This window comes from Macaca nemestrina, chromosome 4 (assembly GCF_043159975.1).
Source record: "Macaca nemestrina isolate mMacNem1 chromosome 4, mMacNem.hap1, whole genome shotgun sequence".
NCBI classification, from domain to species: Eukaryota; Metazoa; Chordata; class Mammalia; order Primates; family Cercopithecidae; genus Macaca; species Macaca nemestrina.
Window position 1 is genome coordinate 108,700,229 of NC_092128.1, and position 27,395 is coordinate 108,727,623.

General features: G+C 38.4%; 1 protein-coding gene across 2 annotated transcripts in view; it reads left to right on the forward strand.

Moving 5' to 3' along the window:
- Positions 1–27,395, forward strand: part of LOC105497772 (STARD3 N-terminal like) — a 53,555-nt gene that overhangs the window by 11,932 nt on the left and 14,228 nt on the right. For both annotated transcript variants that reach the window (XM_011769116.2, XM_011769118.2), the window contains exons 2-4: positions 18,726–19,008; positions 25,630–25,707; positions 26,300–26,377. In XM_011769116.2, the coding sequence (XP_011767418.1) occupies positions 18,784–19,008; positions 25,630–25,707; positions 26,300–26,377 (381 nt within the window). In that variant the 5' untranslated portion in view covers positions 18,726–18,783. The remainder of the gene's footprint in view (positions 1–18,725; positions 19,009–25,629; positions 25,708–26,299; positions 26,378–27,395) is intronic.

Genomic DNA, 27,395 nt, shown 5'->3' on the forward strand with positions numbered 1-27,395 from the left:
TTATGTCTAAACTGAACTGATATTCTTGCTCAAAACTGCCCCTTCTCTAGCTTACCACTTTCACTAAATAGCACATCCATCCTTCCAGTTCCTCAAGCTCTACATCTTGCGGTTCTGTTTTAGTCCTTGTTTTCTCCCATACCCCATGGCTAATCTGTCACCAAATGCTTTGGGCTCCTTATTTAGAACCAATCTATTCTCATCCCCTCTACTGCCCTCACCCTATTCTATGGAGTCAGTACATCATCTCTCTCCTGAATTATTGCCGCTGTCTCCTAACAGGTTTCCCCACGTCTATGCTTTTTTCAGCAGAGCAGCCAGAGAGCCTGTTAAAACTTAAGCTCATTATTTTTCTCTTCTACTGAAAATCTTCCAGTGTCTTCCCATCTCATTCAGAGTAAGACTTTACAGTGGCCCATACACAAGGCCCAGCCCTTTGTTAACTGATCTGTCATCATCTGATGTTCTTCCCCTCTCTCACTTGGCTCCAGCCTCGCTGGCCACCTGGCTGCACTCCTCTGTGACCATCTCCACCCCTCCTCAGAACTTTTGCCCCTGTTCTTCCCTCTATCTGAAGTGTCTTTCCTCATATCTACCTGGCATTTCTTCCTTATCTCCTGCTAGTTGTTGCTCAGATGCCGCCTGCTCAATGAAATCATCTTGACCTCTCAGTTTAAAATGACAATATTTCCAGCCCTACTTTGTCTTCCATCCGCTTCCTCAAGAAGGTAAACTATGTGAGGATAGATGTTTTGTTAATCACCATGGGAGTGCTCAGAAGAAGACCTGACACAATTTTAGTGCTCAAACATATTTGTGGGTGAATGTAGTAGATGTGGTATATTCTTGGCAAACTTTGAATTTGCAAACATTATCAAGTGCAATTCTGAAACCATGTAGTTCACGTCCAGATTCAGCTTCTCAATGTCTATTTTAGGTTTGTCTCGTAAATTATGAAAACATTGATACGGGTTTACCCAGCCATCTTTAAATCTTAATATTTCTCTCTGCACTGTGTCAAATGAAAGTTTAGTAATATTTTTAATATTCCTATAGGAAATAGATCACACAGAAATTATGTTGCTTTAAAAGACAGTTGGAGTTCAGGAGATAGATTAATGTCTGCCAGAGGAGTGACTTAAAAGCACTATGACATGTGTTTTTCCCCTTTAAGTTTTCTAAGTCATTGATGTTAATTTCTAAATAAATCTGAGTCTTAAAGCAGATTGTTGAAAGGTTAAGTTCTGTTATGTGCACACAATTACTTTTATCTGCTGATGGTAACAGAAATCATTGAATGAGACAAGACTACAAAACAAAGACCAAACTTTAGCAGGCAGCCTTGGATGTGTGTGTGTGGGAAGAGGGCAGAACACAAAGCATTCACGAGTAAGCAGATTTATTAAGACGGAATGAAAGCATTAATTACATCCCAAAGGAAAGTAAATGACACTGGAAAATACGAGGCCTAGAAAATAAAGATTAAGAATAACACCATGGAGATAATATATAAAGATGTTACCATGGAGTTGGGCTGTCGAAATTCATAAAGAAAAGTAAGGAGAGGAGCAGAAGGAAGTGCAGTTGAAATGTGCGTCCTAGTGTAATAAGTCAGTCATGTGAATTAAATAACACATGGTGTGTCCGAGCCTTGGTAGGTGGTGCTTTGTAAAAGATCTGTCTTTCCCCAGGGGTCCCTGAGTTCTAGTGCAGGGAACAAATGAAGTTTGTTCATTTGTTTGTTCATTTTGAAGCCAAGTTACAACAAACTTGGCTTGTAAAAGCTTGTGGTGTATGTTATACACATTTTTACTAAAGACCTGAACAAACTTTAGACCCTGAACCATTGGATGATGTGACTCCACTCTCACATACATCTTATAACAGCAGCAATAATAAAAGACCATTTTCAGTTATATAAGTGACATTGGCTCAAAATGAAAATAGAATGACTTCTATCTATAGTCACGCACACTTTAGAAGCCTTTAAATATCTCCATTTGTGTTTCGGTAATTTGATGGTTGTATTAAGGGCAGAATGATTTGAGTGTCCGGAATTCTTATATGGGTTTTCCTTTAAGTCTATTAGTGCAACTCAAACTGTTGTGTAGGTAAGAATTGTTATACAAAGGTACGTGTACAAAATTCATATGCATTCTGTGTTATAGCATGATTTAAGTGGTTTTTGAGGATGTTTGGTTTCTCTTTGCCTGTAAGTGTAGCACATACTTAAGAGCAAAGTTGGTCTCATGATTTTTTTGCCATGAAAATTTGCCTTTGCTTTCTTTGCTATACAGTAGTTACCTCTTATCCATGTACAGTACATTTCAAGCCCCCCCAGGGGATGCCTGAAACCACACCCCTATAAACCAAAACCCTATAAACATTTTGATTTTACTTATGCAATAATGGGCGGATAACACATATGATGTGGCTATTCTGGACAAAGGGGTGATTCATGTTCTGGGTGGGATGGAGTGAAATAGTGGGAGATTTCATCACGCCACTCATAATGACACACAATTTAAAACTCATGAACGTTTATTTCAGGAATTTTCTATGTAGTATTTTTGTAGTTCAAGCAGTTGACCACAGGTAACTGAAACTGGAAAAGGAAACTGCAGATAAGGTTGGGGAGGGGGATTATGGCACATACATATGTTACATATGTATATGTATACTATATGCATCTTATGTTTAAATGTATTCATACTGTGTGTATGTGTGTATATACTGTGTATAGATAGACAGGTACAGACACAGCAGTGCCATCTCAAAACAGCCTTATGTGTTTACGTTTTTCCAAATAAATCAGAAATAAGTTTTTTTCCAAGTGAATCAGAAGTAAGTTGCATACATGATGACACTTATCCTTTAGTACTTCAGTGTGCATCTCCTAAGAATAAGGGCATTCTCCTAACTGTAATCAATTCTCCAATTGTCTTTTGTGGCTTTTGTTTTTTAATTCAAGATTCATTCTAGGCTTGTGCATTGCGTTCGATGCTCGTGTCTCTTTATGCTCTTTTCTATTTGAAGAGTTTTCACACCACTATCCTTTTTATTTTTGTTTTTCACCACATTGACTTCTCTGAAGAGTCCAGGATAGTTGACTTGTAGAATGTCCCATATACTGTTTGTTTATTTTTTTTAATGACTAAATTCAAGTAAAACTTCTGACAAGGATTTATCATAATTGATGTTATATAGTTCTTATTGCATCATATCAGAAGGCAGGTAATGCCAGCTTGCTTTAGTATTGATGCTGTTTGATTACTTGGTTCAGGTGGTGACTGCCAGATCTCTCCACTGTAAAAGCATATCATCCCCAATGAAATTATTAAATAATCTGAGAGATGCTACTTTGAAACTATAATATCATATGCCCCAACAACCTTTTAATAATTGCTGGTGTCCATAATGGTCCTTGCCTGAATCTGTTACTACTCTGGGAGTTGCAAACCATTGATTTTTCTAATTTTATTATTCCTTTTACATTTTTATCTGACGTTTTTCTTTATAGAAGAACTCTTCCCATGCCATCTGTCTTTTATTTACAATATTACTGTGGACTCATGGAATTTTTAAATTCGTCCAATGTAAATTCCAACATTACTGTCATTATTCATTTTTATGTTCAAGTTGTCCCAAATGGACCAGGGGGAGCCCCTTCATGACAGCCTACACAATTTTTTTAAAGGTTATAACTTTTTGTGTCTTCTTTAAGAAATCTTTGCAAAAAAGATTGCAAAAAAATTGTCCTACACATTCTTCTAAAGCTTTGTGTTTTTAATTTTTATGTTTAGGTCTGTAAATCATCTTAAATTATTTTTTACCTGGTGTGAGTTAGGGTTTGAAGTTCCTTTCAGTTTTAATATCCGGTTGTTTTCTGCATTGTTTGCAGAAAACACACTTTATTTTCACCATTGGATTACTTTGACAGCTTTGTCAAAATTGAAGTGACCATATATGTCTGGACCTGTTTATATGTTATATGTTTATCTGTTTATATGTTATATGTTTATATGTTTATCTGTTGTGTTCTATTGACCTATTTGTTTATTCTTATGCTGGTACCATACTATTTTGATTACTGAAGCTTTACGGAAAGTCTTTAAGCTAGGTAATGTGTCTTCTATTTTTGTTGTTCTTCCAGATTGCTTTGGACAGGCTTATTTCTTTGCATTTTATATACATTTTAGAATTAGCTTGTCAGTCAGTTTCTATTAAAAAAAAAAAAAAGGCATGGTGGGATTATGATTGGAATTGAGTTGAATCTGTAGATCAGTTTGGGGAGAATTGATATCTTAACAATATGAATTCTTCCAATCCATGAACATGGTATATCTCACAATTTATTTTCAACTACTTCCATTTCTCTCAGCAGTATTATGTAGCTTTCAGTTTTACGATATTGCATATCTTTTATTAAATTTATTCCTTAGTGTTTTGTTTTTGATGCTATTTTAAATGGCTGCCCTTTCTTTTTTTTTCTTTCTCTCTCTCTTTCTGTGTCTAATTTCTTCTCCCACTCTCCCAGATTGAAGGAAGTGGTAAATATATGAATCACAAAGTCATAAAAGTGAGCTCTTGTTAACAAAGTTTTGTTGTTGTTGTTTGCTTGCTTGCTTTTTTAAATGGAAGAGCAAAAGTAATCTTGATGCAGCATGATAGATGTAATAATAGAGGTCTGTGTACACTTTTCTCTGATGGGGCAGAGAACTTTAGAAGAGTAAGAGGAAACAAAGGTTTCCCTGAGAAAATGGGCTTTGAATCAAGGCTTATCAAATGGGTCAGAACTTTAGAGATAAGGAGAGTGGCACTCGAGGTGCTTACTGGAGAGAAAAATGCAAGCAGAGGTTTGTGAGAACATAATGTCTTTAGGGAACTGCTTGTGATTTTTTTACCATGGTGAAGTGGTTGTGGAGACGTAGGCCAGTGTTAGGTTAGGCAAAATTAAAGAGTTTGAGCTCTACCTGAATGAAGGTCCCAGGAAACCATTTAATAAATGATCTCATAAATTTAATTGGCTTCTCTAAAAAATCTGCTGTTGTCAACTAAGTGCTTTTTTAAAAAATTGAACTAATGTTTAATATTCGGAAAATTTCCTGTTACAATTCAGATTTCTGGCTTCCACTGATAAATAAAAGTCTGTGCTCTCTTTCCACACATATAGCCTCTGAAGATTGGGCACACACCCCTCTCCTGTTTGTTTCTCCTTGTCTCCTGAGGCCAGCTGTTAGTTTCTACTTTTCTTTCAGCTTACATTGTTGTTTTTTTAATGTCAGGGATGTGTTTATCCATGGCTCTTCCCAAAATCCTTCTCTATGTGTTTCTCTATGTCTCTTTCAGAATAAGAGACTTAGAGAGCCACATTTTAAGAGAGTGAAACAGATATCTACTTGGAAATGAAGAGTTGTCCTACAAAGTTTGAAATTATGCAAGTTCCCCCTGCCACCTGCCTCCAATTTAAAACCAGTCAAAATGTACATAATTTCAAAGCTTTTGGCCCAAATGAATTGTAAGTTGTGTTGGTGCATGCTTTTGAAATGCAGTGAAATGTTTTAATGAGTAAACAGAAATGGTCTCTTCTCCTATTAGGATTAGTTTTGTTGTTGTTGTTTTTTTTTGTTTTGAGACGGAGTCTCGCTCTGTTGCCCAGGCTGGAGTGCGGTGGCACGATCTCAGCTCACTGCAAGCTCCACCGCCCGGGTTCACGCCATTCTCCTGCTTCAGCCTCCCAAGAAGCTGGGACTACAGGCGCCCGCCACCACGCCCGGCTAATTTTTTATATTTTTAGTAGAGACGGGATTTCACCGTGTTAGCCAGGATGGTCTTGATCTCCTGACCTCAGGATCCACCCGCCTCGGCCTCCCAAAGTACTGGGATTACAGGCGTGAGCCAGCGTGCCCAGCCGGGATTAGTTTTTATCTATATGTGTTTTGAATTATGTGAGGTTTTAGGAATAAGCTGTGATATGTTTGTTCTACTTGTGGGAGCTGTTCTGAGGTTTAAATGACATAATGTATCTTAAGTACTCAGCATTGTGTCTAGACACAATAAGTCCCGGTGTAAGGAAGCTCTATTCATTTTGTTATTATGTTAATATATGGTATATAATGTTATGTAATAGATAATTATGTTATATTAATATGTGGAGTTAGTTTATACTTTTGTCCTGTTGTATGTTACAGCCTTTCATATTCTTGTGTTGTTACATGTTCTTGTTCAGATAATGTCAGTATTATCCTAGCTTTATTTAATAATAGAATAACTTTCCTTTTTAACATTCTGAATCAATATGTAGGATTTTGTCTTTTATTTCAAATATTGAAATGCCTATAAAACTGTCTGACTCCAGTCCCTTTGCTAGATAATTATTTTTTGCTTTTTTCAGTATTCTTTTTCTGGAATGGTTTATTCTATTCAGGTCATTTGCTTCTTCTTAGTGTAATTTATTTCCAGAGTATTGACTTTAGTTATGGTTTTCAATGGAATTAAAATATTACTTATACTTTGAAAGTGACCTCTTCTTTAGTGGTACTTGTATTCCTTTATGAGTACTCCCTGTATTAGTACTTTACATATGCCCTCTTAAAGGACTGATCACTGAGTTTATCTGTATATTTTAAATTTGTTTATGAAGTGTTCATCCAGTGCAAAAGTAGAGTTTTTGTTATAAAGAATCACGTTTTTCCCACTCCCCAGCTTGCAACAGTTATCATTCTCCTTTTGGATTTACTAATTGTATTCATTGTTTTTCTTTTTTATTTTCTATCCTTTTCCATATAGAATAGTTACAGCTTTCTAACTTTATTATTTACATGCCTAATTATTTTATTTTATTTTTTATTTTAAAAGTAATTAAATTACTTTAAGGTAATGATTTTGATAGTAAGCCCAAGTTTACAGCTTTCCACTGTTTTTACTGTCATTTTTTTTCCAATAGTTTGTTTTACTTTTTAAGTATTTTTACCCCAATGTTATTTTAGAAAATAGTACTATGTTATGGAAGTCTATTTTACGGCACTGCTCATTCTCTATAGAGTTCCTTATTGCAAGATTTATTACGTGTTTTTTGGTGGTCTAGTTTTGTTACCAATTTTATAAATATGGCTTACCTCCTCAACATAGTATATAGTCTATGACTGTGGAGTTAAAATAATTATCTGTTTTAAAAATTTTAATTATAATATTGAAATAATCTGTATTCATATCATTAAAATATCAAATAGGCTAAACAAGTAAATGTCAAAACCTTTCATTGTTATTATAATCTTCCATTTACATAGCATTTGCCTTTTTTTTTGTTTTAAGAACATTTTGTATCTCTGTTCTTTCACATAAAGCATACACTGATACTGAGTGGTGAATATTAAGCCTAATTTTATATATATATATATATATATATGTATATATATATTTGGAGTGAGCCTCACTTTGTCGACCAGGCTGGAGTGCAATGGCGCAGTCTCGGCTCACTGCAACCTCCACCTCCCTGTTCAAGTGATTCTCCTGCCTCAGCCTCCTGAGTAACTGGGACTACAGGCGTGCATTAGCACGCCTGGCCAATTTTTATATTTTTAGTAGAAACGGGGTTTTACCATGTTGGCCAAGCTGGTCTCACACTCCTGACCCCATGTGATCCACTTGCCTCGGCCTCTCAAAATGCTGGGATTACAGGTGTGAGCCACTGTGCCCGGTCATACTTCTCAGTTTTTAAAAATCCCAGTGTTAACCATACTTGCTGAGTTGAAAGAGTATATGTCAGAATTTTCAGAGCTTAATTATGCACCTTGAGTTATTGTGGACTTATTAAAAGCCTTTGTGTGAGCTGTGAACCTCCTCTGACTTTTATTGGGTATGAATTAGTAATCATACCCAAATACATGCAAGTCAGAATAAACAAGTGTAGTATTATTATTGTATAGTCAAGTTCAGTGATTCTAGCTTTGCTTTGAGCTTGCTAACTGTAGTCCACTTAATAATGCCAGTTATGGAAAATTATTGATAATTACCTGTAAGTTTATAAAGAGATACTGGGGGAATATCTGAGTGATGATACAACCTTTCTACAATTCTTTTTTGGAATTACTACTTGCATACCATGTACAGAATGTGTCAGTATTTTGTGATAGCTATCCATCATTTAGATTGTGTCCGAATAATCTCTCTAGAAGTTCCCAAAGAGCAGTTTGTAGCTGATGGTGCCAGTGTAGGTTATTAGAAACACATCTAGACTCCATCTCCCAAAAAACTACTCAGTGTTATCACACTGGTGACCTTATTCGTGTTTGAACCCAGACCTTTGCGTTGTTAACTGAGAAACTTGATTAGTCAGCAGCTTAAAGAACTCAGTTGCAAGTGGCTTTGCCTTGCATGAGTAGGCTCACATCTCAGTGTCTGCAGTGAACACCTTAACTGCCATGTAGACTGAATGTTTGCTTCAACCTGACCAGCTTGTTGTTTCCTTACATAAAATATTACATCTTAATCAGAAACATGGAATTAGAAAAAGGATGTGGGAGGTATGCAGAAGATTATTAAATTAAATCGTTGTCAATTAATTATAGGAATTACTTGGCCAATGGATGGGAGATGCTTGATGGAGTGTCACATTGGATTGTGACACTCCTTTTCCTGTGTTTTCCTGGCTGACCCATCTTCTTTCTGATGGGCACATTGCCTCTTCTCCTCTTTAGACTTGAGCATGTGCCTGTCAGCTTGTTCTCATTGGTTGGCTTGTGAGCTATTTTGTTTCTTTAAGGATCCAGCACATCTACTTTGATTCATTATGTGTTGATTTAATAGGGTAACTCTCAGTATTACTTTGTTTCAAAATTTTTCCCCATTGTAGAACTGATCATGTGTATCTGTGGAATGCTTTGTAGAGTTTCATACATAAACGTCTTTTTTTCTATTTCTTTTTTAAACATTTCACTCATTTTCACTTGGCACATTAGGAATTTGATGACAAAATTTGGTTATTTGACTCCAAAAATATTTTTTAATTTGAAGTAATACCAAATAATTGGCTGGGTGAGTTTATTTAAATGCTTTATAGAATTTTTCACATATTATTTTGGGATGACTGGTTTCTACCCATATTTCTCTATATAGTAGCTTTCTGTTGCCTCAGCTGTTAATTTGGATGTAATTTATGAGAATAAATTTTTAGAAAAAACATTTTTAAAATTGGGGCTACTAGATTTAATTTTTAAACACCTTTTTTTTTTTTTTTTCTGGACATTGTATTTAATAGGGAGCATATATGGCACACAGGAAAACAAGGCTGCTTTGAAATGTCAATGTAAATGTAATGGGCAGTTTGCCAAAGAAAGATTTGTTTGCTTTTGGCTTTATGAAACTTTTCCTGTAGAGCTTCGTGGTGAAGGTTCTCAGATTCAGGAGGCTGGAGTGTCACACACATGCATCAACTCCCTAACCTTGCCCCCTGCCAGTCCTTTCCCTATGAATTTCTCATCCTGTGGGATAGCATTACGTTTTCTTTCTTCTCTTTCTCTCCTTCTCTCTCTCTTTCTCTCTCTCTTTCTCTCTTTCCATCTCTCTTTCTCTTTCTTTCTTTCTTTCTTTCTTTTTTTTTTTTTTTCTTTCAGGGTCTTGCTCTGTCTCCCAAGCTAGAGTACAGTGGCATAATCTTAAGCTCACTGCAGGCTGGAACTTCTGGGCTCGGGTGATCCTCTTGCCTCAGCCTCCCGAGTAGCTAAGATGACAAGTCTACACTGCCATGGCGAGCTAATTTTTAAATATTTTGAAGAGATGAGGACTCACTCTGTTGCCCAGGCTACTCTCAAACTGCTCAGCCTCCCAAAGTGCCAGGATTATATTTGTGAGCCACTGTGCCCAGCCACTTGTTTCTTTTTTTAAGAATATCTTATCTACAAACCATTTTTGAAGTGTTTTCAAAATTTAGACAGGCTCATATAGGCAGACATTAAGCAGAACTTTTTATTTTACCAAATTTTGAATTACAGGTTAAATTTTACACATCAATTTTCTAGGTCTTGTTAGCATGCCATAATGTTCCTCATGTCACATGGGTGCCTTTAGAATATGAAGGTGACTCTGTCTTGCTATGTTTTTAGTATTCTGGATTAGCTTCTGCCCCACATCTCTCTCTTCTCTATGCATGCTTATTTTTAAAGCATCTGTGTTTTTTCAGGCCTCTTTCTCATACTAGCAAGGTAAGTATATAAATGTCAGGTTATTCACTCACTGTTCTCATATCCTACTTCTAGCTGCTTCACCTCGGAAGGGAAGGTGAGGACTCTAAACAGGACTTCTGTGTCATTAACCAGGTCTCATAACAGTGGGGGGCCTTGCAAGACAGCCAGCTCAGGCTGCTTCTTGCTTCCAGGGACACCCAGTCCCAGGATACAGTAGGCACAGCCATGGCAGTCTGTGCTTTGGGACTCTCAAATTGCATGACTGTATTTCGCACACCATGTGAACACTTCTTGATGTATCTCCCACTTCCTTCTATGAATCTGGGGTAAGGCAGGATGATGGAAAGGAAAGAACCAAGTTTGAATCATAACTATACACCACCTTGAAATATCTCTTAGATGGATCCATGTAGGCCCCACCGTTTTTGCCTGTAAGAAGAGTCAGAAAGATCAGGCTGGCAAAGTCAGTTGCCTCCATGCTAGGTGAAGATTGAGGCCAACTGGAGAGTGTGTGCCCCACTTAAAGTGGTCAGCAGCTTGGCTTTATCATCATGGTAAGAGAATGCAGGCCTGATGATTCTATACCTTTTGACTTTTCAAAGAAGCTAGAAGTCTGGGGAAAAAGTAATTAAAATGTTAGCAGTTAAGTCAGTATCTTAAGAAACACTGTACAAGACCAAGAAAACGTGTCTCTAAGCCAAATCATCTCCAAAGACTTTTGCTAAGATGATGACTAAAGCCTTTCTAAATTAAATATTTTTAATGTCTGTTATTCCAACATTCTTTGGAAGAAAACATACAGTGTCCTGGCTGCTGCCTTAAGTAGTGCTGAGAAGGCTGGGTGGTTGGGTTGAGAGACTTGGCTTCGGGCTGTCAACAGGAGGTGCACAGTCTCTCTCTTCTCCTCCTAGGAAGGCTGAGAGATTGTGGGGCTCCTGTAAAATGCAAGCAGTGGTAGCTCGTGCTCCACGGCAGCTGCTGTCCACCGTCTGGGTAGTGTCACTTCTGTGTGGGAAGCAGATGGAGCTGATGTTTCGACCCGGCTCTGTACCCATCATGAGGTGCGGCCTAGATCAGGTGAAATTCAGGCAGCGTACAGACCTGTGAGCTTGAACATAAATGTGGGTTACTTTCAGCCATTGAGTTTTTAGTGATTTGTTAATGTAGCATAAATAGAAATAGCTGACTGATACTATAGTATAGAGGAGGATAATTACACATTGGTATAAAACAAGACATCAGTCTCTTTTTCAAAAAACAACCAAAGGGGATTCTCATCTTCTCACCCATATGTTTTTCTTTATTTTCTAATTCTTCACTCCCATACTTCCCACACAGTTGGGATAAATTCTGAATTGCAGATTTAGCTTCCTGTGTATACAGCTAATCAATACTTAGCACCCTCTTTAGAGAGGTATGGCTTTCCTTAAGCCAACCCCAGAGAGGATCTCAGTACTCCGGATTGAATATTTAATACTTCTGAAATGACATCTGGAAAAATACCCAAGCTCTTCCTCAGAAACAAAAACAAACAGTTGTAATCTCCTGAATTCAACAGAGATTGCTGATAGCCTACTCTCTGCTAATATCTGTGCTAGATGCTAGATAGAATTTATACAGTTGATATTTGTTCTGTTCCTGCTGTCTGTCATGTGCTGTGGTCATTTTCAGAGCCTTTAAGGAATATACTACTTAGTGGGAGAGGCAGCAAAGTGGATAATTAAGGCCTATTGTGGTAAGCAGTACCATTAAGTGTCACATCCACAGATTAGGGGAGCTTGGGGGAAATGTATCTGGTTGGAATATGGGGAGCATTCAGAAAAGTGTCTCTGAAGGAACTCACACTGTACTTCAGCTTTCTGAAGGGTATGGTTAGGGTGAAATCCAATAATCAGACAGTGGAAAGCAGCTTTAAGGAATGATCATTCTCTTTACTCATTAAAAGGAAGCTCTCTTTCTCAATGAGTGTCAGAATCACATGGATCAGGTATTGAGGATTAACCAAGATCTACATGTGATATTGGTACATATGCACACCAAAAATTCAGAACTTTATTGCATGTGAAAATCCCATGACACGTTTTCTGCGCTTTCTCAGCCTCTTTTGGCATTGCCTCAAGAACCTGCAGCCACTGGCTTTGCTGGGCAAGCAGCTCTACTCTAGTCTGTGGGGTTCCAGCACCTAGGCTAGCCAGTCCCACACCCAGTTTTCGTGTCTTCCCTCAAGACTCGAATGAAATGTCATACCCAGGAATGTGTAATCTGGTTTTAAGAGAGACTGCTTTGGCCAGATGAAGCAACTAGAAGTGTAGTAGAGTTGGCTCACTGTCAGGAGGAGTTTGACAGGTGGAAATAGGCAACAAGAAGCAGCTGGGTAGATGTAGTCCTCCCCACTGTTCCCCTCAAAGCCCCCACCCGAGACTGCTCTGAGGCATGGTTTCTCCATTTCACCCATCTGGAAATGTATCACAGCCCTTAACCTGCTGTGTCGCTTCAAGGCTTGTGAAGAAGCTAGTGCAGTGCTTCTCGTTCTTCCCTTTTCCACTATTTGTTATACTCATTTAACCTATATATTTTTTAAGGAACTCAAGCTAAACATTCTATGTGTTAAGCCTGAGTTCCTTAAAAACATTTAGAAGTATATCTAGTATATTAACTCAAATACACTTGTATTTAGAATATCTTTAACTCAAGTTTATCCCAATGAAATGAGTCACAGAAAAAAAAATTCAGTCTTATTATAAGGGCCAATAATGCAGAAAGCAAGAGTTTCCTACAGAGCATAGGCATGGGCAAAGACTTCATGTCTAAAACACCAAAAGCAACGGCAGCAAAAGCCAGAATTGACAAATGGGATCTCATTAAACTAAAGAGCTTCTGCACAGCAAAAGAAACTACCATCAGAGTGAACAGGCAACCTACAGAATGGGAGAAAATTTTTGCAATCTACTCATCTGACAAAGGGCTAATATCCAGAACCTACAAAGAACTCAAACAAATTTACAAGAAAAAAACAAACAACCCCATCAAAAAGTGGGCAAAGGATATGAACAGACACTTCTCAAAAGAAGACATTCATACAGCCAACAGACACATGAAAAAATGCTCATCATCACTGGCCATCAGAGAAATGCAAATCAAAACCACAATGAGATACCATCTCACACCAGTTAGAATGGCGATCATTAAAAAGTCAGGAAACAACAGGTGCTGGAGAGGATGTGGAGAAATAGGAACACTTTTACACTGTTGGTGGGATTGTAAACTAGTTCAACCATTATGGAAAACAGTATGGCGATTCCTCAAGGATCTAGAACTAGATGTACCATATGACCCAGCCATCCCATTACTGGGTATATACCCAAAGGATTATAAATTATGCTGCTATAAAGACACATGCACACGTATGTTTATTGCGGCACTATTCACAATAGCAAAGACTTGGAATCAACCCAAATGTCCATCAGTGACAGATTGGATTAAGAAAATGTGGCACATATACACCATGGAATACTATGCAGCCATCAAAAAGGATGAGTTTGTGTCCTTTGTAGGGACATGGATGCAGCTGGAAACCATCATTCTTAGCAAACTATCACAAGAACAGAAAACCAAACACCGCATGTTCTCACTCATAGGTGGGAACTGAACAATGAGATCACTCGGACTCAGGAAGGGGAACATCACACACCGGGGCCTATCATGGGGAGGGGGGAGGGGGGAGGGGGGAGGGATTGCATTGGGAGTTATACCTGATGTAAATGACGAGTTGATGGGTGCAGCACACCAACAAGGCACAAGTATACATATGTAACAAACCTGCACGTTATGCACATGTACCCTACATCTTAAAGTATAATAATAAAAAAAAAAAAAAATAAATAAATAAATAAATAAATTAGCTGACATTTCCTTAGTATTTTTCACCAGTGCTTCCCAAATTTTCCAGTTTACAGTCTGCTTTGTAGGAGTAAGAAAGATTCTTGAGCTCTCTTTTCCCACCAGCCCACAGGCCCTTACCAATCCCCCAAATATATTATCAATCAGGAGTAATTGTTTTTTGGGGGCATGGGGAGAAGAAGCTGTCAAATTTGTTGACCTGCTGTTGTGTGCTGCAAGAGGCCATATGTGACTGTTAGTCAGTTTCACCAGCAGTAAGGGAGATAGAGGACAAAGATGGCCAAATGTTTCTGAGTTCGAATAGTATGTTTTTAACATGAGTCCCTCAAACTAAGCACCCTTCTTCTCTTATTTTTCTGTTTTTGAGTAAAAGTTTCACTCAAAAAATTAATTCTAGAAGTCTGAACTGTGTGTTTTCATAACCTAATGGAGATTAACCTTGTCATTGGTTTCATCTAGACCAGTTAATTCACTGGATTAAGTAGGTAAATCAGAAAGAAAAAGAAAAGCAAGCTCGCTTGCCTTTTTACAACTTCCCTCTTTCCCAGAGAAAGATCAGTTTGATTAGAGCCAGTCTGCTTAGAGATGTCTGTGCTTTGTGTAACTTTTTTTTTATTGAGGTGAAAGTATCTGTAAATTCTTGCTAATTAGCAGTTACACATACACATATGAAAAATCGTGTAATGATTCTCATTTCCCAAGCCATATGTATTCCATTGTGTATTTAATATCATATTTTGTTTTGAAATGTATCTCAGATTTCTAGGGTTGTATGTTTCTTTATTAATCTTTTTTATCCACAAGAAGTGCGTTTGTGGAAGGAAAAAGGAGTGAAACTAAGAAAATGATTTAATTTCCTTGAAAATGCTCTTCCTCCTAAAATCGGTCCTCAGTTTGAATTTTGAATTTGTTCAATTTTCTGTTCACATATTAGTGAATTTAATAATTTAAATTGATTTTTAAATATAGCTGCTAATTATTAGACTGGCTTAGAATTATCTGAGTTGCTTTATCATAATGTAGGATATATTGTTGCAAAAATATGTCTGTATTCAGTCATCCAGATTTCTTATTTTTGTTTGTTTTGTTTTGAGACAGTCTCACTCTGTCGCCCAGGCTGGAGTGCAGTGGCACGATCTCAGCTCACTGCAGCCTCTGCCTCCAGGTTCAAGCAATTCTCCTGCCTCAGCCTCCCAAGTAGCTGGGACTACAGGTGTGCACCACCGCTCCCACTCCCTTTGATAGAGACGGGGTTTCGCCATGTTGACCAGGCTGGTCTTGAACTCCTGGCCTCAAGTGATCCGCCTGCCTCGGCCTCCCAAAGTGCTGGGATTATAGGTATGAGCCACTGCGCCCGGCCTCAGCTGTTTTCTTAAACTTAAAATGTGTGTTTCATCACAAAAGATGTATTAATTACATTCATATTTACTTATTGTTTCAGAATTAACTCCTAGAAGTCTGACAGGTGGTAGTGCCTTGCAAGCTTTGTGTTAAGAGCTGCTACTGGGGAATATGCCGTTGCTATGCCTTCCACTAGGGTGGCATTGATCTCATTAAGACAGAAATTAGGCCGGGCGCGGTGGCTCAAGCCTGTAATCCCAGCACTTTGGGAGGCCAAGACGGGCGGATCACGAGGTCAGGAGTTCGAGACCATCCTGGCTAACACGGTGAAACCCCGTCTCTACTAAAAAATACAAAAAACTAGCCAGGCGAGGTGGTGGGCGCCTGTAGTCCTGGCTACTCGGGAGGCTGAGGCAGGAGAATGGCGTAAAAACCCGGGAGGCAGAGCTTGCAGTGAGCTGAGATCCGGCCACTGCACTCCAGCCTGGGCAACACAGCGAGACTCCGTCTCAAAAAAAAAAAAAAAAAAGAAATTATATAAGAATGCTTTCAATTTGGGAGCTTAATATTTTCTTTCCTTTTACTAAACACTTAAGTGGCTTCTTACTGAGTTTTTCAAAATGCTTTGCTGATTTGCTGACTCTGAGGAAACAAATTGAATGAGACACATTACCTAATGTTGCCTGGATCAGCAGAAAAGAAAGGGAAAGTCTGCTTAGGGTTCTGAGGACATCTGTCCAGAACCCCGACAGAGTGATGTTTGAATTTAGTGCCTCTCTTTGTAAACATATAACACGTGCAAAAAGTGTGAAAAAGGCCAAAGGAGGGGGAAAATATAATCTCATCAGTCAGAGAGAATCATTGGTAATATCTGATATATTTCATAGGTGCATTCCTATAAGAATTCGGTTTGGGTTTATTTTACAGAGTTCTGAACATACTATATGTGTGTGTATTCCATTTAGTATTCGATTTTTTTTTTTTTTTGAGGCAGAGTCTTGCTCTGCCGCCCAGGCTGGAGTGCAGTGGCACGATCTCAGCTCACTGCAACCTCCACCTCCCGGGTTCATGCCATTCTCCTGCCTCAGCCTCCCGAGTAGCTGGGACTATAGGCACCTACCACCACGCCTGGCTAATTTTTTGTATTTTTAGTAGAGATGGGGTTTCACCATATTAGCCAGGATGGTCTCGATCTCCTGACCTCGGGATCCGCCGCCTTGGCCTCCTAAAGTGCTGGGATTACGGGCATGAGCCACCCCACCAGGCCTAGTATTCGATTTTTAATTTAGTTATCATAACCCAGGCATTTTTAAGTCATTACAAATGCTTCATAAACATTTATTTTAGTGACTATACTGTGGCTATACCGTGATTTATCTAATTATTCTAATTAGTTATTTAGGTTGTTTTCTAATTGAGACTATTATAGATGCCTTATGATAAAGTTTTTTAATAGGGATTTTTATTGAAAGATAATATACACTATTCAGTTGTGTGTACATGTATATACTATATAGCATTTTGAATTTTTCCTGAGCTAACACATGACTAAAACTACTGTGTACATCAATAAATTATCACTAAATGAACACAACCATGTTGTCACTACTCAAGTTAAGAAACAGAACTTTGCCAAGTCCCCTAAATATGTCCTCTACCCTCTGCCTTCTAATCACTGCTTCTTCCCTCTTTCTTGAAGATAATCACTAACCTGACCTTTAAGGCCATAGATCAGTTTTTGCTTTGAATGTCTGTAGCTTGGTTAATCTCATTTAGATTTAGGGTTACAAGATCAAGAAGTATGGATGTTTTAAAGTAACTTATTTCATATAATCAAATTGCCTTCATAAATGCTGTGCCATTTTACCACCACATTGTTAAAAAGTATGAGAAAGACTTTGATTCCTGAGTGTGGAATTAGGAATTAGAAAGGAAGAGAAATTAGGGTCAAGTGTAAAGAGAAAAAGTTCTGGACAGTGAATGATAGAACCAAATAGGATCATATTGCCTTAGGGAAATCTCAGCCATCTGTTTCTAAATTCTATTTTATGGCTTTGAAAGTCCTCTTCTTTACCTGGACATTGCCAGTCATTGTGGCAGAAAGAAACGAGAACGTAGTAAGCCACGTACTGGCTCTTCATGCACCGGCTCTGGACACAAGTGGCATATGAACTTCTGCCCACTTACATGTCACATTCATGACTAAAGAACAGATATGAGTTCAGTAGAGCCAGGAGTATATAATCCCACAGGGAGAGGTCCTACAGAAAAGGAAACTTGACTACTTGACAATCATACCATGCACCACACTTTGTTTAATATCCTTGTCCCATCCATAAGCAGATCAGATTATTTAGATTGCTCATCTTTTATTTTTATTATAAAAGTGCTCTCTGGTCTTGAGGGGCCTGCATCTCTGTATAGAACTATACCTTCTGTAATTATTGGTTGGGTGGTTTGCCTGGTGCTAAACTTTTTAAAGTGTGCACTTCTTTTCCAAGAAGAGGCCTGGAAACATCCTTGTTCATTGAGAGGATGGGGAAATGCTAACTTTAGTTTATAAGGTACTTTTGATGGAAAGAAATTCCTCCTTAGGAAGTAAGGATTTTTGTGTGATTTTTGTTTTGTTTTTGTTTTTTTGTTTGAGGCAATGTCTTGCTCTGTTACCCACGTTGGAGTCCAGTGGTATGATCATAGCTCACTATAACCTCAACTCCTGGGCTCAAGCGATCCTCCCACGCCACTCCTGAGTAGTTAGGACTATAGGCTTGTGCTGCCATGCGCAGCTAATTTTTCTTTTTTGTACAAACAGGATCTTGCTGTATTGCCCAGCCTTGGAAATAAGCTTTTTTATAGCTAATTTACACATTCTGCTTACATGCTCCAGGAAAGCTTTCAGTAAATGATTTTCTAGCCTATGCATAATTATACTTACAGGACTGTGGAGGTTTTCTCCCTGGCACAGAAAGGTAACCGGCATGAGTTGTTCACCAAGAGGCTTGCTCCAGGTCATCAGGAACACTGCTTTCAATTGTAGCTAACATCCTGTTCTTCACCCTTTCCTAGTCAATTTGCTTCTTCTCTATTGCCATTCTTTGCTACAACAGCTGTTTTGTAGTATTGCTCTAAAACATTATGTTTTGCTCTCATTTCTCTTTCTCTTTATGTCTTCATGAAAACATAAATCAGTCAAGGTACTCTGTTGTTCAGTTAGAGAAATAGTTGCACAGTGGAGAGGGTAACACAGTTATATTTGGTCAGCTTGGATTTAACATGGTGTCTCTATTTTATTTCCCAAAGGTGTCTTCTCTTTAGGGATGGTGAGGTTGGAAAAAGGCTCCTGTAACCCTCCTCCAGGATGAACCACCTGCCAGAAGACATGGAGAACGCTCTCACCGGGAGCCAGAGCTCCCATGCTTCTCTGCGCAACATCCATTCCATCAACCCCACACAACTCATGGCCAGGATTGAGTCCTATGAAGGAAGGGAAAAGAAAGGCATATCTGATGTCAGGAGGACTTTCTGTTTGTTTGTCACCTTTGACCTCTTATTTGTAACGTTACTGTGGATAATAGAGTTAAATGTAAGTTGGTGGTTCTTTCATGACTTTTTAAGAAGTGTTTCCAGAGACAACAGGGTTTTTTTTGTTCATTTTTCTTATCATTTGTCTCATTTAGTAATTTCCGTCTTTTTCCAAATGAAGCCATTGCTGTTCTTCTGCTGATTTGGACCTTTCTTGTTCTTTAGTATTATTGTTTAAGGCAAATGTGGTCAGTTTAAAACTCATGTTGTCTGGGATTTTGAAATTTGAATTGCTAGTATTTTGCTCTGTAACAGGAGTTGACAAACTATAGGCTGCAAGACAAATTCAGTAGACCTGTTTTAATAAAGTTTTATTGGAACACAGCCAGGCCTATCTGTTTACATATTGTTTATGGCTGGCCTTTGCACTGAGTAGTTGCAGTTGAATAGTTGTGACAGAGACCCTCTGACCCACAAAGGCAAAAATATTTATTCTCTAGTCTTTTTCAGAAAAAGTTTACCCATCCTTCCTCCAGAAAATGTAGGATGCTTTTGGAATATGTTTTAGATGTTTCGTGTACTTTTCTAGTTCCCAGATTTAAGATTTGGCATATGTTTGTTCTTTACTTTCTTGCAAAGAGATTACTTATTTATGTTTCACCAGAAAAGTTGTCCTGGAGACATTCGGAGGTTTATGCAGTTATTCTGTATTACCAACCAATTGTCTAGACCAGTACTGTCCAATAGAAATATAATGCAAACTATTAAATATGTAATTTTAAATTCTCTAGTTACCGCATTAATAAAAATCAGAATAAACAGATGAAACTCATTTAATATTTTTTATTTAACCCAGTATATGTGTTTTCGTCCCAAAGCCTTGGCTCTGATTGTTTACATTCCTTACCGACAAATAGGTGAGCTCCTCCAGAGGTTTTCCTCACAGGCAGAAAGTCTCTGCTTTCCTATTTTCAGCAGTTCATTTATTTCCAGGAAATGTTTGCTAAGACCTGGTTAGTACTAATTATTCCCTGTTGTTGTTTATTTTTAGGGGGTTACTCTTTGCTAGGCACAGTGCTAGATGCTTTATGAGAATTTGTTACAATACAGAAGTTGTGAAAAGATGCTGATTCCTGTTTGAAAATTATTTTAAATTTTGTCTTTTAATAGCAAGAAGGAACATCTTAACCTAATTTTTTATTAGTATTCTAATTCATAGCAGTAATTTCAATTCTAAACTCTAATTACTTAATAATTAGGGTCACTGAATCTCATTTAATTTCTTCATGAATCCTAACAGAGGACCTAAACTCATTATGAAAGCAGACAGTTACATTAGAAAATAATATTCATCCCATAATCACAGTGATGTGGAACATGAGTCCACTGTTAAGTTTCTGTTTACAGATTTTTCTTCTGTTAATTTTGCACTGTGGGAATGCCTAAGTTTTGTTTATAACCAGACAGGCCAGTGATATGACATAGTAATTTAGAGTTTCTTTTTACTATTTGTTCTATATATGCACATTAAAGAAAATATTTTAATGCATATTTTGAAGGAGTAATATGTTTTAAAAACTATAGCTATGTAATGAGAGATGAAAGGGAAATGCATCTCTTTTTTTTTTTTTTTGAGATGGAGTCTTGCTGTGTCACCCAGGCTGGAGTGCAGTGGCATAATGTTGGCTCACTGCAACTGCTACCTCCCGGGTTCAAGCAGTTCTCTTGCCTCAGCCTCCAGAGTAGCTGGGACTGCAGGTGCACACCATCACGCTCTGCTAATTTTTTTGTATTTTCAGTAGAGACAGGGTTTCACTATGTTCTCCACACTGTTCTCTATCTCCTGACCTCATGATCCACCTGCCTCAGCCTCCCGAAGTGCTGAGATTATAGGCATGAGCCACCGTGTCCGACCAGAAATGCACCAGGAAACACAGCAGTAATTTTAAGGGGGCACACTTAAAAATCATTTTAACGTCAACAGCAAGTCCAGGCATTCATTGCTTTGGCTACTTATATCACTATGTGCCATTAAATGAGGAAAGTCATGGGGCAGAACTGTGGTGGGGTTCATGGGATCACACTTCTCATTTCCCTCCTTTCGGTTTTCTCCAGGGAAATAGAAATGAAGTAGGCTGCCCCCCATTCTTGTTCGCAGACAGGTTATCTATTTACATCTGCATGCAACATGTTCTAAATGAAAAATCACCAGGCCTAGCAATTTAGAAATGTGTTTTTATCCTCACTTTTTCACCAACTACTAGTTTCCCCAGTTGTAAAATTAAAAGATTGGAAAAGGGTATACGATCTTTAAGCAAGAACATCATGACTTTTTTTAGTATGATTGTTTTTCAGTGTCCACTTTCTAGTTCTACTGGTTTTGAATTGTCAATCTTGACCTGGCGTTTCGCTACACACAGTACCATTCATTTTGTTTTGTTGTCTCTCTGTAAAACTCTAATCATTCAAATCCATTATTATTATTTTTTGTGTCTTTACATTTACTGAGTGCCAGAGAACAGGTTTCTAAATCAGGTGTTGCAAGCTCTACCAAAAAAAACTACGTGAAATTTAGAGTTTAGCTGAATAAATATGGCACATAATCTTATGCTGCCTTGTGACGTAGTCTTAAAAGAAGAAAGAAAATGTCATAAAGAGTGCTTAGGCCTTTAGAATATGGGGAACCAGCTGTTCTCTGCAATTATAACAATAACCAAAGTACTTTGCCTCCATGTATGACTTCCACCTTAGCCACCTTCCCTCTGTGCTCCAGGGACCTGACTGGCACCATCCCAGCCTTGAGTGTAGGGCTCGGATGAGCCAGAGAAGCCTAACACCACCTTAGTTCATTTTCCTTCTAGAAGATCTTAGGGTTCCTGATCTCTTTTCGGTCAGTTAAAAGGATGGTTTTGATTCTATCCAAGGCCTCTTGGTCCACCTTTGAGTAGACTGATTTCCCAAGTTGGATCTGGAATTAATTATGGCTTGGGTTCCCTGAGGACTCTGTTCCCTCTGCAGACTGTCTCCTAGTCTCTTTAGACAGTATGAACAGGGATCAAAATAGTGACAGTCGAAAGGAATTTGGCTTTCTTTTTAGCTTTTGATGCTTGATTGAGATTATGGTTCAAAAAAAGCCTTTATCAGTGCTTAGTGACTTTTTTCTTGTTATTTTCTAACTGGTGTACTAGAAAATGTCATAACATTCCTAATTTGACTTAGAGCTTTCGTGACCAGGTCTTTGGCCTTAGGCAAGCTGTTTAATAAGTTCTCTGGGCCTTTTGATCAATTCAGCAAACTAATACTGGTCTTGCCTTCCTCATGGGTCCATGTGAAGATCAAATGGAAAGATGTATACAGCAGCCCCTTTGAAGATACAAAGGTCTGCACAATTACAGGTTGTGTAATTTATTAATAACTAAAATAGATTTGACCCAGAAAAAGGAAAAAAAATGCTGGTTACTGTTTTCTCACTATTGTTACATTTAAGTTTCAGGTACTTATTACCCTGCTAATTCTGATTCTATTACCTCATTCCTATTATGCTCTATAAACTGTGATGACCAAGTATAACAGAAATTCAGATGAGAGAGATCAGTGGCTTGGACTGTTTGAGGGAGTGAATGGAAGAGATGGACTGTGAATTGGATTTGGAAGGATAGGTGGCAGTTAAGATGGGAGGATGATCTGGGAAGGATGATCCTTCAGTGTGGAGCTTGGGGAGAGGGTTTGGAGATCAAGGTGCATGGAAGTACTGAAGCAGGAGTATGTGCTTATGTGTGGGGAGTGTGTGCTCAAGTGCTTGTATTTGGAGGGGACAGGGGCAGAGGCCGAGAAAATACTAACCTGACTAGAAAGTAAGGTGCCTATTGGAAATGAAATTGCATAGGTAGGCTGGTGCTAGATTATTCAACTTATTAAAAGGTATATAGAAGGATTTATGTTTACTGCAATGAAGAGCTGTTACAGATTCTGGAGCAGAATGGACAACGTGATTTTGAGATTTTGCAGAAGTCAGTGACTCACAGTCTACATCACAGCCTCCTTGACCTGTCCAGTTGGATGTCTGACTTAACATGCTTCCCCCAACACGTACACACAGCTTCTTTCCCCCTTCTTCATCAGTAAGCAAACGCAGAGACTCAGACCAAAAGTGAAAACTCATTTTTGATTTGCTTGTTTGTTTTATATTTTTCATGCTTCATATCCAGTCTAAAAGTAAGTCCTGTCAAATCTGCCTCTAAAATACATTCAAATGTGACCACTTCTCTTCTTTTCCACTGTTTCCAGCTTCAACCAAGCCACATTATCACTCATCCAAACTGCACTCCTGGCTGGTCACCTGCATCCGCTCACCATACAATCCATTCTTCTCACAGTAGCCAGGGTAACCTGGAAAAAACAAAAGTCACATCATGTCACTTTCTGTTACAACTCTTCACTGGCAGGCCAGGACATTTAGAGTAAAATCCAAATGTCATACCTTGGCTTGCAGAGCCCCCGGAAGCCTCTCAGACTTCCTCCCCATCCTCTGTTCCTGGCTCATGGTAGATGAGCACACTTGCCTCCTCCTGTTCTCAGTCAGGAATAAGCTCCTTTCTATCTTGGGGCCCTTCTACTAGTCGTTTCTTCTATATGAAATGATTAATTTCTTTTATCTTTTTGTAGAATTCAACTTCTTATCTTGCTAGTATCAGTTTAAATGTCTTCATTGTTCTATCACACTGTCCTGCTTCTGTTGTCTGTGTAGCATTTATTTTCCTACTTGCCATCTCTCTCACCTTGCCTGAATATAATCTCCATGAAGACAGATATTATTTTGTTTACTGAAGTATTTCTTATATTTAGAACAGTGCCTGGTGCATAATAGATACTCAGCAACTATTTGGTGAGTGGATAAAGATCATTGTGGCAGTGGTGTACAGGTGGGACAGATTGGCAGTAAGAACATGAATTCAGAAGCTGTTGCAGGAATGTCATTGAAGGTGGTGGGAACAGGAAGGAAAGAACTAACCTGAGAGTCACTAAAGGAAGGAGTGTGAGAAGACTTGTTGATAGGCTGATTTTATCATCCCCAGTATGCAAAGATGACTCTAAAGTTTCCAGTGATGAAACCTAGAAGAGTAGTACCAGAACTGACTGGGAAGGGATTTTGCGTGAAACTAATGATGGTTTATTTAAGACATCTTGAGCTAGAGATAAAAAATTTGAAATGAGGATGTAGAGTGTAAGTTAGGGATAGAAATATAAATTTTAGATAATGTCTGTTTGAAGGCAACTCCAAATCAGAGTATTTTAAAGTATGCAGATACCAGTGAAAAGCTATGTGTTATTTATTGCAAAACTGTATTGGCAGCTTTGATTCCTGTTCTCCCAGGAATCAAGGGGAGGTCTCTAAGTGGTAGAGAACCCCTGTTTGCTATAGGCTGCTTGGAATATTCATTCTTTTAATATTCTGGATATTGGCAAGTTTCCTTAGTCTGGAGAGACACAGTATTGAGACTAAATGGTTGGGTGTCTTTCGATCATTATTCCTCCTTCCTCCCAGGTTTTCAATTCTATTCATTTGTAAAGGTCTATAGCCAAGCAGGTCTACAGAGGATCCAAGCTAATTACAAAGAAATGTAGACCTCCTTAAGGGATTTTAGGGCACAGGATAGTATTTATGGTATGCTTTCATTTGCATAACAAATACAAATATGTGAAATGACATCTAAGCTAAGAATACCCTTCCCTATGGCAACTTTCATTCGAATTTGAACCTGGCAAAGGTGTTCCTTATTGTTTTCCCTCTTATCCAGGTCTCTGGTTAACTGTCCTTCCTTTGGTCCTTTTTCAGGCTCTCTGCATTTGTTTGCCAGGCCCATGCTCTGCATTGGAAATTTGAATTTACTCTTGCATGTCCTGCTCCCTCTGATCAGGCTAATCCAGGGACTCTGACAGTTACCCTGCTTGGGTGCTGCATTAGCTGCCGACACATGTCCCCTTACTTGATTTTTAAAAAGTATTAAGCTCCATAGTTTAATTTGTCAAATTTTGAACTCGATGATATAAGATTTATTTTGACAGTAGAATTGGGAGAGGACAGAAAGTTGTATCAGGTTTGAGTCTAGTACTATCCTTATTTTGTTATCCATGTTAAAAATATATTTAAATTGATAAAAGTGCAGAATGTTTAAATGCCAGGAGAAATAAAAATGAGGAACCGCCACAGAGAATGTTTACACTTCTATCCTGTGTCGTGCTAATGGCCATCATTGACGTTTGCCAGGAGGTCAGGGGAGCCATGGCCTTCCAAGACCTAAGACTGTGGAGAGTGATCAGAAAGTGAGGGAGTCCTGGATAAAGGTGAATTGCCTTTAAAAGTATACTTTTGTATGATTGAAGACTTTATCTTAGAAGGGAAAAAATAATTTTCTTAACATTTTAATTTTCCCAAATATGAACTACAGAAGCTATTATTTTTCACTATACAGTTACATCTGTTGAATGAATGAATTCAGAATTGAGGAATCAGAAAGTGCTATCCAGCCCTTTTCTATTAAAATGAGAGTTCTTTTCTTCCGTACTTTAACATTTCTGGGTTCTAAGAAGATAGGCAGGAAAGTTGGATAGGAAATCTTACCCTTGTTTTAATTCCACACATAAACCTCTCCTTGTTTTTGCTTCTTACTCTCCTTGCTAGGTGAATGGAGGCATTGAGAACACATTAGAGAAGGAGGTGATGCAGTATGACTACTATTCTTCGTATTTTGATATATTTGTAAGTATTATGTTTCATTTCAGATGTGGTAAAACTGACCCAAAAGGCAGATTTCCTCTAAATAGACTTCAAATTCCATGCCCTTTTTTCCTCTTTTGAACACTGACCATATTTTCCTTTTCTTTTAATTCCCCACCATTCAATGCTCTCTCCCTCTAAATAAGGAATTGTCTGACCATCTCAAGGAAATAAAAGATTAATGACAGATCAGGGAGGGCAGCATAAGGAGCCGTTCCTATTTTCTTGTTGGAGAGCCTTTATTCTTTCAAATGACTGAAATAGAACCTATTGACATATCTAGTCACTGAAAGGAAAATTCACCTATTTATATAATAGGATGATAAAAATGCCATCTTTTTTTTTTTCTTGCCTTGTTCTTTCTTTCATAAAGGGAGATTAATGTGAGACCTAATTTGCTATTACATTAAGTTCTAGAGCAGGGATTCCCAAATGCTGGTCTACAGACCAGTGCCAGTCCCTGGTAGTCTCCAGCTAAATCACAATAATGAAGACAGTCTGGTAAGTTCTTCATAAAGCTATGTCATTTTTGTGTATATTTTTTTAAAACATCTCTTTCTTTTCTTGCTTTCAGCTTTTGGCAGTTTTTCGATTTAAAGTGTTAATACTTGCATATGCTGTGTGCAGATTGCGCCACTGGTGGGCAATAGCGGTGAGTATGCCCTGCTTGAGTGGGTCATCGCCTCCAGTGCTGGTGGCCAGGTGCTGTTCTCTACAGGCCTGGGCTGGAGAAGATACAGTTCTAAGGCAGGTGGAATCCCACTAGCTTTCCTGAGTCCCGTTTCCTCCATACTTAAGTAGGTTTAATACTCCAGGGCTTCTTTCCAGTGTTAATGAGTAACTAGATTTGTCTCTTGGTGCTGAGCCAAATGAGGAATCTAGAAGCCCAACAGTGATTATTGGCCAAGCACCAAGCCACCCTCTACTTTATTTTGCAAATAAGAGATGGGAGTAATACATCTGTCACAGAGATATTTGGAAAATGTCTTATTTGGTTGAAACTGCTTAGTGATTGTTTTTCATGATATGGTCTGTACTTATTTAGATAATTGCCTTAGCCCCTTCTTTCTTCCCCACAACCCCCCATCTTGGAGGGAAAAGCTCTCAATCTTTCTGTTGTTGCCTTGGGCTTCTCAAGGACAAGGACTTTTTTACTCCTCTGTTTCCTTGCATCTAGCACAGAGAGCTTTGGTATTCTTAATAAATATTTAGAGATTGATAGAATTGCTAGCAATTCTGCCTGACAGTTGTCTGAATATTTGCCTTTTGTACAGCTTTAATGAGTCAATTCTGTGGGAAGAAAATGTGGAGCTCCTCAGACTAGAGAGAACTGCTCAGAAATAACCTGCAGTTCTGCCATTAGAAGGCGAGACCTCAGGTCTGGGTGGCCCAGGCTGCCCTCCTGAGTCCACTAGGGGGCGATATCTGTCTGGGCCATCTGTTCTGAGCATTCTCAGAATCACGGGGCAGTGGTCAGACCATTTGTTAATCCAGAAGCTCTCATTTCATGGATATAGGCTGACAGTCTTGGCCAGACTTGACTCCCTTTCCTGAATACTCTTTTGCTGATATCGTCATAGCTTTTGATGATTGTACCCTCCCATTTTTCTGCATTTTCTACAACAGATCCCTTTGGGATGTTATATACTAAGTCCCCATATGTATGCTAG